Source organism: Patella vulgata, chromosome 9 (genome assembly GCF_932274485.2).
Source record: "Patella vulgata chromosome 9, xgPatVulg1.2, whole genome shotgun sequence".
NCBI lineage: Eukaryota > Metazoa > Mollusca > Gastropoda > Patellidae > Patella > Patella vulgata.
In genome coordinates, this window is record NC_065887.2 from 20329856 (window position 1) to 20343320 (window position 13465).

At 35.7% G+C, this 13465-nt stretch overlaps 1 protein-coding gene across 1 annotated transcript; it reads right to left on the minus strand.

Moving 5' to 3' along the window:
• Window positions 1–523: 523 nt before the first annotated feature.
• On the minus strand, window positions 524–12467 carry LOC126831737 (uncharacterized). Its single transcript, XM_050562388.2, has 15 exons — window positions 12350–12467; window positions 11636–11870; window positions 11067–11172; window positions 10046–10142; window positions 9624–9719; window positions 7910–7960; window positions 7155–7245; window positions 6698–6757; window positions 6203–6379; window positions 5474–5615; window positions 4951–5059; window positions 3778–3850; window positions 2922–3065; window positions 1791–1936; window positions 524–846 (listed from the first exon to the last, which is right to left on the minus strand). The coding sequence occupies exons 1-15, from the start codon at window positions 12406–12408 to the stop codon at window positions 606–608; spliced, it is 1827 nt and encodes a 608-aa protein (XP_050418345.2). The 5' UTR covers window positions 12409–12467; the 3' UTR covers window positions 524–605.
• Between the last annotated feature and the right edge of the window lie 998 nt (window positions 12468–13465).

Sequence of the window (13465 nt, forward strand, 5' to 3'; positions counted from 1 at the left end):
ACCCAGGCATTTCAGTATGAATACATTTGGTCTGTTGTTATTTCGCAGTTGAATAGACACGGGGTGCATATAAAGAAGTGGCCATAAAAAACGACCATAAATATGATCTAACTGTTACTTTACTAATCAAGTAATATTAATACTACAGTGCTTGTATTTGTGTTAATAGGAAAGTCTGGGGTTATTATGCAAAATTAATAAAATTTATTTTCTTGGGTAGAGTGATAATGCCCCCTTAAGTTGCAACCACACAGCCATTGTCGTGCCATTCAACTTTACGTGAAATATTCAAAATCCGGCCGGTTATGAATAAAAGTCTAACATTACAACGACCAAACGATTAACCCAGATGGTAGAATTGTTTTTTCCATTGAGATTTAATATTGGACCATTGGCTAATGAACCACTTTTCCCCTCTTGATTGCAAATAGTCAGTTTTCGAGTAAAAGTATATTTAAGATTTTTAGCAATAAAGTCGTCTTTATTATTTATAATATCATTTTACAACTATATTATACACCATTTTCATAACACGGAATACAAACATATACATAAATAAATACATTTAACTGTCTTTATTAAATCAATTAATATTCCTGAACGTTTTAAAACGATTCACAGTTCCTGTTTAGTAAACTAATAGTAGCCGTAGATGTCATTCCAATAACACAGGTTATATCTACTGTCTGTGTATTTTGCAAGAAACGGAAGATCACAGACTCGTTACCACTTCCCGCTACTCTTATGCGAATGTCCCCGTCGGAGGTCGCTCTGATGCCTTTAACTCTGTTGTTAGACATGGGTGTCACTTTACCGACTTCACCATATATCATTACTGTCAGGTTCCTGTAAGAACAACCAAAAAAACCCCCAAACAATTATATACGTCGATGTTTTTTGGAATACACCAGGGGTAAGATAACAACACGTTTGGATATTTTTGTGCTGAATAAAACTAGTTAAATTTGTGTGAAAGACGTTTTTCCTGCGCAACTATCTAAAGCGCTGTTATACATATAGGGGGTTGGATGGCTGAATAGTTAGCGTGCGCGCGCTGTATCATAAAGTCTGTCATTGAGTCGACTGGCGTGGTGTCGAATCCCCGGTTGTACGTGACAAGGTGTAGGGTCGCCTGTCCAAACTCGTGGGTTTTCTCCGGGTCCTCCGGTTTCCTCCCACTGCTAAAGACCCCTACGCGCATGCGAATTATTGGAATAAAATTAAACCATATGTTAGTCCCGAAATGACCTAGTTTGTGCCGAGTGGACGTTAAACCCCATTTCTCTCTCTCTCGTTATACCTGTATGCAGAAATTCATAATCTTAGTTTCTACATGTAGGAGTGTTAGCAAATCCTTAAAAGTTACAGACGATCACTGCACATACAAATACGTTGTCACCAACGAGAATGGCTTGCGATTGCTTACGAAAAAGTTGTGAAAGCAACGAGAATATGCTTTCCCGGCATGAATGACCGCGAATGTTCACGAACATTTACGAATGTTTGGCAATCACCTTACGATCATTCCGAATTAGCGGCGCATTGCAATCGTAAACCCATTCGCCACCATACATGCACATGTATTCACCAATGTGTGAGACATTCATTAGTGTTAAGTGGTCGTCACGATTATCAATACATTTTAGTAAGAGAACTGTCCAGCCTGCGTATATATTAATTATGGCTTGCTACTCGCCTGAAACAATTAATGTCCTTTCGATGAATAAGACTCCTGATCTAGTTAATTTGTTTGTTCACATAAATCTATCTATGTTTAAATCAAACCTTACCCAACAGTTAATACTGGACTGGTATAATATAGACAGAATTGGAATGTAGCACATTCTGTTGTTAAAGATAGTGGGTTGTCTTCAGTAAATTTTACGATTGGATTATCAGAATAGAAGAAAACAGTGGGCATCACCATACCAGATGTCTAAACAGAACCAAAAAGTACTGACATGTAGCTCTATTTAAAATAACCAGACCTTTTTGATTTGTACCAATTGTCTATTGTTTTGTATATTATATTCTGACTTGTTTTGTGGGATGACAGTCAGTCTATTTTGCAATTTTTGATTTAAAAGATAATGCCAGTATTGAAATAACCAGTTTGTTATTCCATTGTTAAGACAGTAAGCCACAAATCAAACTAACATTAGTAACCCCGACTTAATCTTTTCGGGACTATACATTTAACAGAATATATCTTGTCCCATCACCAATACATATAGCACATCAGATTTATTCACTTCTATAGTGTATTTTGATATAAATCAAAGCGGTTTTGCTCCTTTAAAGCCGATCTTAAAATCAAAATTGCGAGAAAAATAATGGGTTCATCATGAATTATAACTACAATGAAATGAAATTAGAACATATTACTTGCAATTCATTATTTAAAGCAATTACTTATAACAAATACTGTTGCCTCAATCTGTTTCAAAGAGGTATTGGGAACGCCTTCTTCTAACTCTGTGTAAGATGACTGACATTTCGTTATACATATAAATCTAATCTACATGTGACGTCACATTACACGGCGTCGATCACTGGCTCGATAGCGCATGCATTGTGTACATAGGTCCGAGCAGAATGGTGCCTTTTAATCATTATATACTCATTTACACTAAATATTTTATATTCATATATACTTCAAACATCTTTATTCTTCTAAAACTTGAAAGAAATGTTCTAGAATTTAATTTGCAGAAGGAAAAGAAATAATATTATGAGCTAATTGACCCGCACCGATGTCATCCCTCTCAATGAGTGTAGAGGCCCAGCGAATATTCACTGTTGATCAGTTTGCTATAGGCTACGTAATGACTGTAAAGGTCGCGGTAAAATTCCATATAGTTGTTTTGCGTAGAAAAACTATAAATAAACTATATGCAAATGTAATCTATCCTATAACTCACAACATTAAGCCCAGTTTCACTAGGCCGAAGTTGGTATGATTCTTTCATATCCGCAGCAAATATAATTCCAAATTCTAATCCATTAATAACGGATTTTGTGACATAAACCTCACCCATTGGACCAGAACCATCCGCAAAAGCTTCCTAAAACGAAAGAGTTCGATTAATGTAATTCTTCATAAGATATAATATTTTAAGTGCTGACGTTCTACCCTTCTACATTACGTTGAATCTGTGTTTACCATTATCCGTCCATTGGAACCGCCCCAGATATACTTAACCCACCTTTAACAACAGGTAGCCCGTGAAATCAAGGATTGCTTTTCTGAATAAGAATAAAAGCGCCTCAAAAAGGTATCTGTGTTTGACATACTTAATTATTATAGTCATAACCGAGTTATCATTCTGAGATGTAAGAAGAGTATACCTGATTATATAATATCCACAATAATCTAATTAAAACGATCGCCTGTTGTCACACCAGAACAATTTATACACGAAGATACTGTATCTGAATTAACCTTAGTTTAATTCTATATATTCAATCTCCTCACACCTGCCCTAAATGTACATTTCGGTAGCTTGTTCCCTCTACTGCTTAAAGACCTGGGTTCACCATTACCAGAGAGACTGATCAGAAATAACGAAAACGAAACAATAGTATTTCTCACAAACGATCAACCCATGGATTCGTTTTTCTTGAAATCATAGAATTTAAATTCACCACTACCAGACCGTTTAGAAACATGTCAAGCGATCATCACATTTTAACCACAATTAACTCATGGATTCTTGAAATGTTTTAATTTAAAGTCACTGTTTGTTTAAAGAAATAATATTTCAAGCCACTAATTACCTGTCTAATCTGATTATCAATGGCGAGAGCTGGCAGGTCAGGTTTCAATATTAAACCTTCTTTATTACAACATCTGAAACGATCAAATGGGATCTGTATAGGCGTTATCGTAGGATGAAGTGTTGGTTTCCGTGAAGGTCGGAGTAGAACAAGTTAAAATAGTAGGGTCGTTGACGAAATACATATACATTGCAAGTATCAAATCAATGAGAAATGAATAAGGCACAAGCGCTATTTGGAATTTCTGGAGGGGCACTGGCACCCCAATCAAATAGATAAATGAAAAGGAATTTTGAATAATTATTAGAAGCGTATTAATAAGAACCTTAGATGACTTACTATCCAGTGTAAGGTATTTGTTAGTAAATTGTGATGGCTAAATCCAGATATGTCTCATATATTTCACAAGCTTGATGTAAATACGGTATAATATTTAGTTTTCTACCTACCTGGGATAGGACCTTTTGTTCTGGTATGTCCTTTTTTTGTTCCCCACCTTTCGCAGAAAGTAAGGGACTATTAATGGGACTGTCTGTATGTGTGTCCGTCTGTGTGTCTGTCTGTTCGTCACACGGTTTGGGACGCAATAACTCTCCTTCTAACTGAACTAGAATGTCCAAACTTGGTGTATATGTGCATTAGGTCAATGTTTAGGGTAAGCATGGATAAGCAACTTGATTGGTTGAAGCTTTGGGACACGATAACTTTAGTTCTAATTAAGTGAGAGTGATGAACCCGGGTAAGCAGAGCGATAAGCAATTTGTGCCTTCTAATTGAGGTAGAAATTTCAAACTTGCCTTGATGAAGATGAGAATTTTTTGCTTAGGGCAAGCAAAGTTAAACAATTTTTTGGTTGATGCTTTGGGTACAAGATAACTTTGGTTCTAATTAAGTGAGCGGTCGATAATAAGCATTTTCGGCACAGGGTCAGCAGAGCAATGAGCAATTTGATAGGTTGAGACTATGGAGCTCAGCAACTTTGATTCTTATTGAGATATAGTGGTGAAATAACTATTTATTTTCGGATTTCGGCGGGGGGGGGGGGGGCATCAGCCTCGCTGCTGTTGGCTTGTTATTGTGTTTTTAGTGGGAAGGGGGTGTTGTTTAGCATCTAAATGTATTTAAAATCACAAGCTATTTCAAAAGATAAAAAGCCAAAAAAACTACAGTTACCTCATTAACAAATCTACATTTGTGAAGCCTATACCATCACTAGGCCCAACAGGCCCTGTAGTTAATACTGACACTGTTAGTTGTAAAAACGGTTGAGTTGCCATTCCACCTGAAAACACAAATACCTGATGGACCACCTCGCAATCAATCATAAATCAAGGTGATATAAACCCGACGACAAGAAACCGACACTCATACATCTTAAGAAATAAATGATATAAGTACCATGGAGTGGATTTCATCATGTCAAAGCCATTAAAACGAATTGAACGCCGACTAACACCCTTAATTATTCTTTACGATGTGGGAATTCGATTTTAAGTTAACCAACAAAATCATTTTGATTTTCAAAGGGTTATATCTTATAAAAATTCAATTGCTGATGAATGCATTTTTTTTAGACAGACTGTATCATATCGACACTAAAATATCGTTCGTATCCATTAAGTACCCATTTAGGTTGCAAATGAACGAGTAACTGTGTTACCATAATGAATTGTATTCGGCTTATCCACGTACTTACCATACGGATTACCAGGCTGATATTCTGTTGTCCAAAAATTGTCTTTATAAGGCGCGATACCCATAGCTTGTGGAAAAAGAGATGTTATTCCGATCTTCCAACCATTAGTATTGCCAGGCACACCATCTGCGGAAACTCTCGCCTTTAAATATGTAATGGGTTAAATCGTGATTGAACTATGAATGAATCCGATTATCAGGTGGAGACATCTATAATGGAGGAAACTTGGGAAAAAAGATCAGGTATGCTATTTGTCCAAGAATTATGACTGAAAATAATAGGTTATTTCTGGACTAATAAAAGGACAGGCAACAATATAAGCATGGGACCGAAAGCAGACCACTTCAATCAAAGTCAGGCCTTATGAACTAAAGCGCATGCGTTAGACCACTGCCCCCCCCCCCCCCAAAAAAAAAAACAAAAAAAAAACTAATAATAACACTACATAAACAAAAAAAAATTCTATCAAATTATAGTACATATTTTAAGTTGCTTGATTACCGAGATGAAATCATGAAAGATTAGTAAAACGAAAATGCCCATTGATTTGTCGACAGTTTCAGCCCAAAACATCCAGAATTATTCGTTTTCTGAGAGGTTTTTTTTAGAAATTAATATACATGAACTGTAACAATGAAGCAATGTATTGTGAATGTAGGTTTTGTTCCATGGCAACCGTTGTCTGGAATAAGACATCGTCATCGGGAATCTAACATGCAATATATTAACCTGTGTAACTGTCGGTATTTCTAAAGCAGCCAAAATGTGTAATGGAAAGGCCATACAGTACTGAAGTGTTATTCCATTCTTCTGTGCCGCATTCCCCATCTGATTTAACCAGTTCTTTGTCAGGTAAACATCTGTATTTAGAGACTTCATCTTCTGATTTGACGTTCCTAGAAAATCCTACAAATGATAATAATATTAGCAAAACTCAATGAATTTATCAAACCTCCGTGTATGTGATATCCGGCGACCTTTATCAGGTTGGGGTCAGAAACGACTGATTCTAGTTATAAACGGTTGAGAAATAGCCCAGGGGCGAAATCAGTTAATGTCTCGGGAATCACCCAAAAAAGTTCTGTCACATTTTACCCTGATTTGTTCCAGAAAATGACCGAGAAATAAGATTAGGGGCTAGGCGGATACCAAATAATAGTAAGGATAAATCAAAATAGATATGTTATAATTTATGACTTAAAATTCTCGTTTATTTAGACGCACCTGTTCATAGACTATCATTCCCCACGTTTTCGCCTCTCTAAAAAGTGAATTCCAGAATTCCTGTAAAGGAAATGAACGTGTAAAGTATAAAACATAAGAAATTCAATAAATCTAATTATTACAACTTGACACTAAATATAAAAGATTTTTGTGATAATTGATAATTAACCCTATTATAATGGTAAAGTCACTAATTTAGCTTTCATGTAATATTGTCATGTATTGTATTTAACAAAGAGTAAGCCTGTCCTGCCTATATGACAGTTTTCAGAAGAAGACGGTTTGTCCATGAATGATTCAAATGTAGTGTGTCATACTTAACAAAGAATTAGTAATGTTTCATGCATTATTCTGATATTTGACATAAACTTGATATATAGTGAATGTGGTTTTTATTGTAAATGAGCTTTAATTGTTTATATTTCGTAAATCTGAATTATTTGTTATATCTTCTTACCTCTTCTAGTGGAATACCAAAACCAACATCATCCTCAAGTACAAAATCAAACTGACCTCCATTTTGTTTAGCATAGGTTGTGTTGCTTGACCTACGACAGTGGAAAACGACAAATTATCGCGATAAAATAATCTTTACCAAATGAAAAATCCCTAAAATATTTCCAGATGAATAAAGTCTGACGGTACTTTGAACTCATAGTTAATATCAATATCTGTTATCACCGGAACAGATAGTATAAAATAACTTAAAGGAGCTAAGTCACTGTTCATTGGCACATAAAATGGACACAAATGGGCCGCAACGCATATAATAATGTAATATGAATGTCTATAAACTGATTTACATTCAATCGTTTCTGTTTTTATTTTAATTTCTAATCAGTTATGATCGGTGAAATACGCGACGAGTCCAAATCGAATGGCAGTCTTTGGCGTCTGGTTATTCCTGTCTAAACCGGCAGTATTCTCCTGTGGGATATGTTTAGCCCCGTTCATCGAGTCGCTTCACTACAAACGGCGCTCGAAAGCATCCTGGCACGCGATTCGTATGCCAATTTTAAAATTTGCATTTTGTCGTATATATTGGATATCAGAGGCCCATTTTTTCACGGTAAGATAAAAACATCAATGTTGATTTAAACTGACCAATAAGTCGTGTTTGCAATGTCGACGACTGTGGATAATATTGATATGGATAAGAATGTTTAAATATTAAATTTTCTGTGTCGATAACTGAATCGTTAAAATACATACCACCATTTATTATGAGCACTAACAGGCCACTGTGTTTTATTGTAAACATATCTGAAAGAAAACATTATAGTCAAGTCATTAAACAATAAAATTAAAGCTAGATATTAGATCGTTCTGTTTATTCACTCCATTAATATCAATCTGTTTCACAGAGTTAATCCAAAAACCTTCTTTTAACTCTGTAGAAGATGACTGACCTTCAATGTCACGTGTATTATAGGTGTGACGTGTGACGTCAAATCATACTGCGCGATAGCGCGTGCATTATCATCGCACGTAATGTAACATTAACTCGTCCTGGCCTTTCACTCATTTTACGCCCCCGCATGCTATTTTGTGTACCCATTTACACTAAATAGGAAATTTTTTTATCCAGATAAACTTCCAACATATTTATTTGTTTTTTTCTTAATAGTTAAAAAATTGTTTTAGATTTTAATTTGCATAAGAAAACGGGTGGTTGCCATGCAAGATGCACCTACATTTTGCTAGAGCTGGACAGAGCACAAGCTCATAAAAAGAAGCGATTTTTCGTACAATCAAGGACCATAATTCAGGAAGTTACGGTCAGATATATGCCAATATCAAAATGAACCGAGACCTTTGCGAGATAGACTTACATTTCATGTTTTGTCAAAATCGGATAAAAATTGTGACCTGTAGAGTGTCCACAAACCAATCGTGGACGGATGCACATCCGGACGGACATACAGGGGCCACGGTATAGTACGTCCACATGAAAATGTAGGCGTATAAAAATTTATATTGCGAGCTAATTAAGTCGCGCCTTCAGTGATTGTAGCGGCCAGGCGAATATTCAGTTGGCATTAATATATAACATGTTTAAGAAGCGTGAGTTTTTGTGCTGTGACGGCAGCATGATATATAATACAATAAACCTTGGTCAGACAGCTACTCAATTGTCTCGATGAAAAAGGACTTTTAATGAACTTTTTGGAGTCAATTAATCATAATCTACACATTCCTGAACGCGCTTTACTTAACTATCTTATGTCTTTAGAACAAAGTAAAGTGGGGTAAACAATTGAAAAATAAAACGGAAGGAATTGTTGCTACTGGTTATATCCTTATAACATACAGAGGTACACCACCAATGTGACTTTATCAATAAGACAGGGTGCCATGTATCTTAGAAAGAATAGTCATAGTATGCCCTGTGCACTAAACCCGACTTTAGCTAACTGTTCTTATGTTCTTTCTGGAACGCAATTTCGAATGCCTAAAAATGCATCGGGCACTGGCCAAATCTTTTAAATGCAAAATTACAAACAAATTTGATAGCTACGCGAGCTCCTCAATTATGACGTGAGACAATGTGTTCTCGGATTGATTAAACACAATCTACCTAGTACACAAAATCCGTCACGACTTGTAGCTAACTTGAGTGAACGGTTTGAACCTGGATAAAACCAGCCGCGTCAACTAGATGCCAGATAATTTTCGGGGTAAGGGGCCACCAGCCTAACGATTTTCATATTGTGTGTGGTTTTTATTATTCAGTAGGAATTCGCTATCAGATAAATCTTGCTTATTAATCGGAGTAACACAACCTTTTAACGCAAACTCAATAAAACACATGATCTTATACATCTATACTATGTATTTTAATATACGCCAATGAACCGTGGATGATTATTAACAGAACATCGCATAACATGTAGATAATTTGATGGGATACAAGCAACGTGTCTACCTGAGACCATCCGGGAATACACCAGGTAATGCGTCCCATGTCAATGTACCAATATGTTGATCTGTGTTGTAAAACCATTCATCATATTGAAAATATCTGGTTTAAAAAAATTAAAAAATCATGATCTCAAATGTATGTATGTGAATAAATAAATTTTAATAAAATGAATATTATTTATTGAATGTCAAGTCTGACGGAAGGGTAACACGGAATATATTCCCTTTTGCAATACAAATAAAACCGTATGGTAGTCGGAAAATGGATTAATTACATCCATGTAATAAATAGAATAGATTAATACCATGCATGTAATAAATAAAATGATTTAATACCATGTATGAAATAAAAAAAATGATTTAATACCATGAATGTAATAAATGAAATGGAGTAATACCATCCATGTAATAAATAAAATCTATTACCTATAAGGTATCGATAGCTTGTTAGCATAATCGATAACTCCATAAACGGTGTCTTCATAATTTTGTTGATCTGCTGGGTGGTAATAATAATAAGCTCCTGAAATAACATAAAGTAAGATCTGATCATGTCAACACAAATCGGAATCACCCTTTAATTATACGTTCCCTTGATGTTAACTAGTTCACCCATTGGAGACCCACACCTATTTTATTTGAAAATATGATGTTTCTAACGACGAGAGAAAATACAATTGTGAAGTAAGAAGTTTTTAATGTAATACATGCAATAACAATAGAATTAATGAATGTTAAGCCAACCAGACGACGATCGGCGACTTGTCCGTTCTACTGGCGTGTGGGCGATCCGCGACATTCTAACACGAGAGTCACCGGATCACCAATGTGACAAAAAAGGCACCGTTATCGTAGAGTAATTAAACTGGGCAATGGCTGCTTTCATATTTTAGTTCTTCTCAGAGATTCAGAATGAAGGAGATTTTGAATTAGTTAGGGCTTTCTGGATATTAGTATCACATACGAAAAAAATGAAATAGATGTTGGTTCGGGAATGCGGAATAGAATGCAGACGAAAATCGCCTGCAGTGCGACTCAAAGGTCGCTGAAGAGATGCGACGATATCGTAAAGTGTGTATTGCAATACCGGTGCCTTTTCCAGCTACCCTTCGTCGCAGTGGTACCGGTGACTCTCATGTTTGGGACGTCGCGCGTCGCCGAAAAGCCAGTACGACGAAAAACTCACAGGTCGTCGCTTAACGGCGACTCTCACGTTACATCTGGAAACACGATGATATAAATGGACGCTTTCAGCCACATTAAGGAAAAAAGGAAATTAGATTGGATTAGTATATTACTGTATTACATAAAATTATATCTAAACAATAATAAAGTGACCCACAATACAAGAAAAGCTTCCACATACGATATAGACATGACAGAACATAATAAAACTTCTCAAGAAAGTTATTTTTAGATATTAATAGGAATGGTCCAACAATCGTACCATTATCAGTCCAATAACCGAGATAATTATTGGTAAGATCTGATTCTCTGTATGATGATGGTCGATTATAATATGATCTCATCACATCTCCCCATTCACGGAATGCCTAAAAAAGTAAACAACATTTAAAAGAAAAAAAATTAACATTGCCAGTTAAGTAATTAAAGTGACTTTCATGGGTTCAGTAATATCTGAATCTATACGGCTACCCAGACAAGTATAAGTAATATCTGAATTATAAACTGTTTTACTCAGCAAGTATTGGGTTATTCAGAGAAAAAGTATTAGTAATATTTGTATTATAAACTGACATCCATTTAAAATTGTCAATTGTATAAACCACATTCTACGAAAAAGCGTGATTCTTAACTATGTTAACACTTTAGTTCCAGTTAAACGAGTTAAATTTGTTTTTATTTGAGGTCCAGGCACAACCTTGATTTTTCTAAATGTCTATATCTAAATAACATTTTGTATCCCTTATTTTTGTTTACTTTACGATTTTATAGTTTAGGAACTATCATTTCCCAAAAGGCTAAAGAAGTTTGCATATAATTAAAGAAACTTACAGCATTAATTCCATCTGGACTGTACATTACTATATATTGTTGTAAAAAGTTTTCTGGTACTTCTTCAATACCACCTTTCAAACCCCAGCTAATACTGCCAGCCTCGCTATCGAAAAATGTGTTGGTAGCTGTGAATTCACTAAACGGCGAGATGATGACTGTATCTTTCTTATCAAAGAACGCCATAGGACCTCCTTGTATTCCAGAATTTATTTTCACTTTTCCAGGGGCCCATCTGAATGAAATATATAATTTGTCTAAACAAGCATATTAAATAATAATCATGGTGCATTTTTCATTAATGCTTCTCATTGATGCTTTTTGATGTAAAGAACACGGAATTTAAGCCAACTCATGCTTCGGGCTTATCTCTGTCGCTGCACACAGCTTGTCCCAAAACAATCTATTCATTCAAATGATAAAAATAAAAAATCATATTCAGTCACATGCCTATTATAATTTGTGGTCCCGTTTTAACTCCTTTCTCACCAGTTTCTGTCGACTAATACGGGGCAAGTTGAAAACAACTCCGATCTTTATTACCAATAACAATTTCAGACAAATCTGAATGGGCCATATTACCCCTTATGGTTAAGTGGTTGGTTCTTTTAAAATATTGTTACAATATAGGCCATGGTTAACATGAAGGCGGATTTATTCAACTCAGGCAAACTTAAGGTTATGATTTCACAATTAAAGAGAAGTCAAAGTTACCTTCCAAGTGTCATGGCTGTATCTCCCGAAAAAAAATCAGCAAATGATAATACACCCATTTCTCCACCTCTTGTGTCATCTACATTAAATGCGGGGAAATGAGATATGACGCCATTTATATTTCCTGCTGATGTACCAGAGGTTTTGTTAACATAATGCTGAAAAAGATAGACATAGATTGATGGGTATACGTAAGGAAACTGCTGGATTTATGTTTTCCTTTGATTTATTACTATGATTTATTCTGTCACTTACGACGGTTACTTGAAGGATAATTGGACAGAACCCTTCCATATAGTACAAGGCCTCCATCCTTAGACGAGTATGGACCAATAAAGGTTTTAAAGTCCTAAGTTTCTGCACCATCCGGGATAATGAAAATAGGCACATATCTTGCAGTGTGGAATTTTGCCTGGAGATCGGCTTTTGTAACTACTCTTCAACAAATTACAACTACTAAGGACTTTATTACGTGTACATGGGGCCTAGGTTTTGGTCCAATTTTAACGACCAGAAGCTATCCTTTGCTTAGTTATCTGTCCTGCAGAACTGACACGGGAAAACCAGACTGGAGTAAACCAAGCAACTTTCTCGGATAACTCCGGGATCGAGTCTGGGACCTCCTGGTTAGTGAACTGGCGCGTTAATGACCCACCGTGGCCCGTACTCAATAACGAAATAATAATTTACCTGTTGTAATATTAGATAGTTTTTATTAAGATATGGTTTAAAGTTGATGGTGATATAAAGATCTTGTACTTTGTATGTCCAGGTATAAATCATATAATCCCCTAATTTATCCGTTCCCGCCATACCCTTATCAGAAATCTTTTCCAGTCCACCGTCTGCAGAAGAATATTCCTTTCCATTAACACGGAATCTGATTGGTGCGCTCCTCAACCATACTACATCATTCACTGTCATGACGTAAGATTGGTTTGGAAACCAATGATCCACCTTGCATGGACCACCGGGTAAGCCATCGTAGGGTTTCCCTTAAAAAGAAAGAGATTGCCAATAGCTTTTTTATAAGGCGTGTCCTTATTCACAGTTTAGCAAAGTTAATTTTGTGTAAATACCTTGCAAAAAACAAAAAACAATAAGGAGTATTATTGT

Coding starts and splice junctions, on each gene's coding strand:
- LOC126831737 (XM_050562388.2), bottom strand. CDS start 12,408: ATGGGTGTATTATCATTTGCTGATTTTTTTTCGGGAGATACAGCCATG. Junction 6,758..7,154: donor TTGGTATTCCACTAGAAGAG/GTAAGAAGATAT, acceptor TTTCCTTTACAG/GAATTCTGGAATTCACTTTT. Junction 6,380..6,697: donor GAATGATAGTCTATGAACAG/GTGCGTCTAAAT, acceptor TATCATTTGTAG/GATTTTCTAGGAACGTCAAA.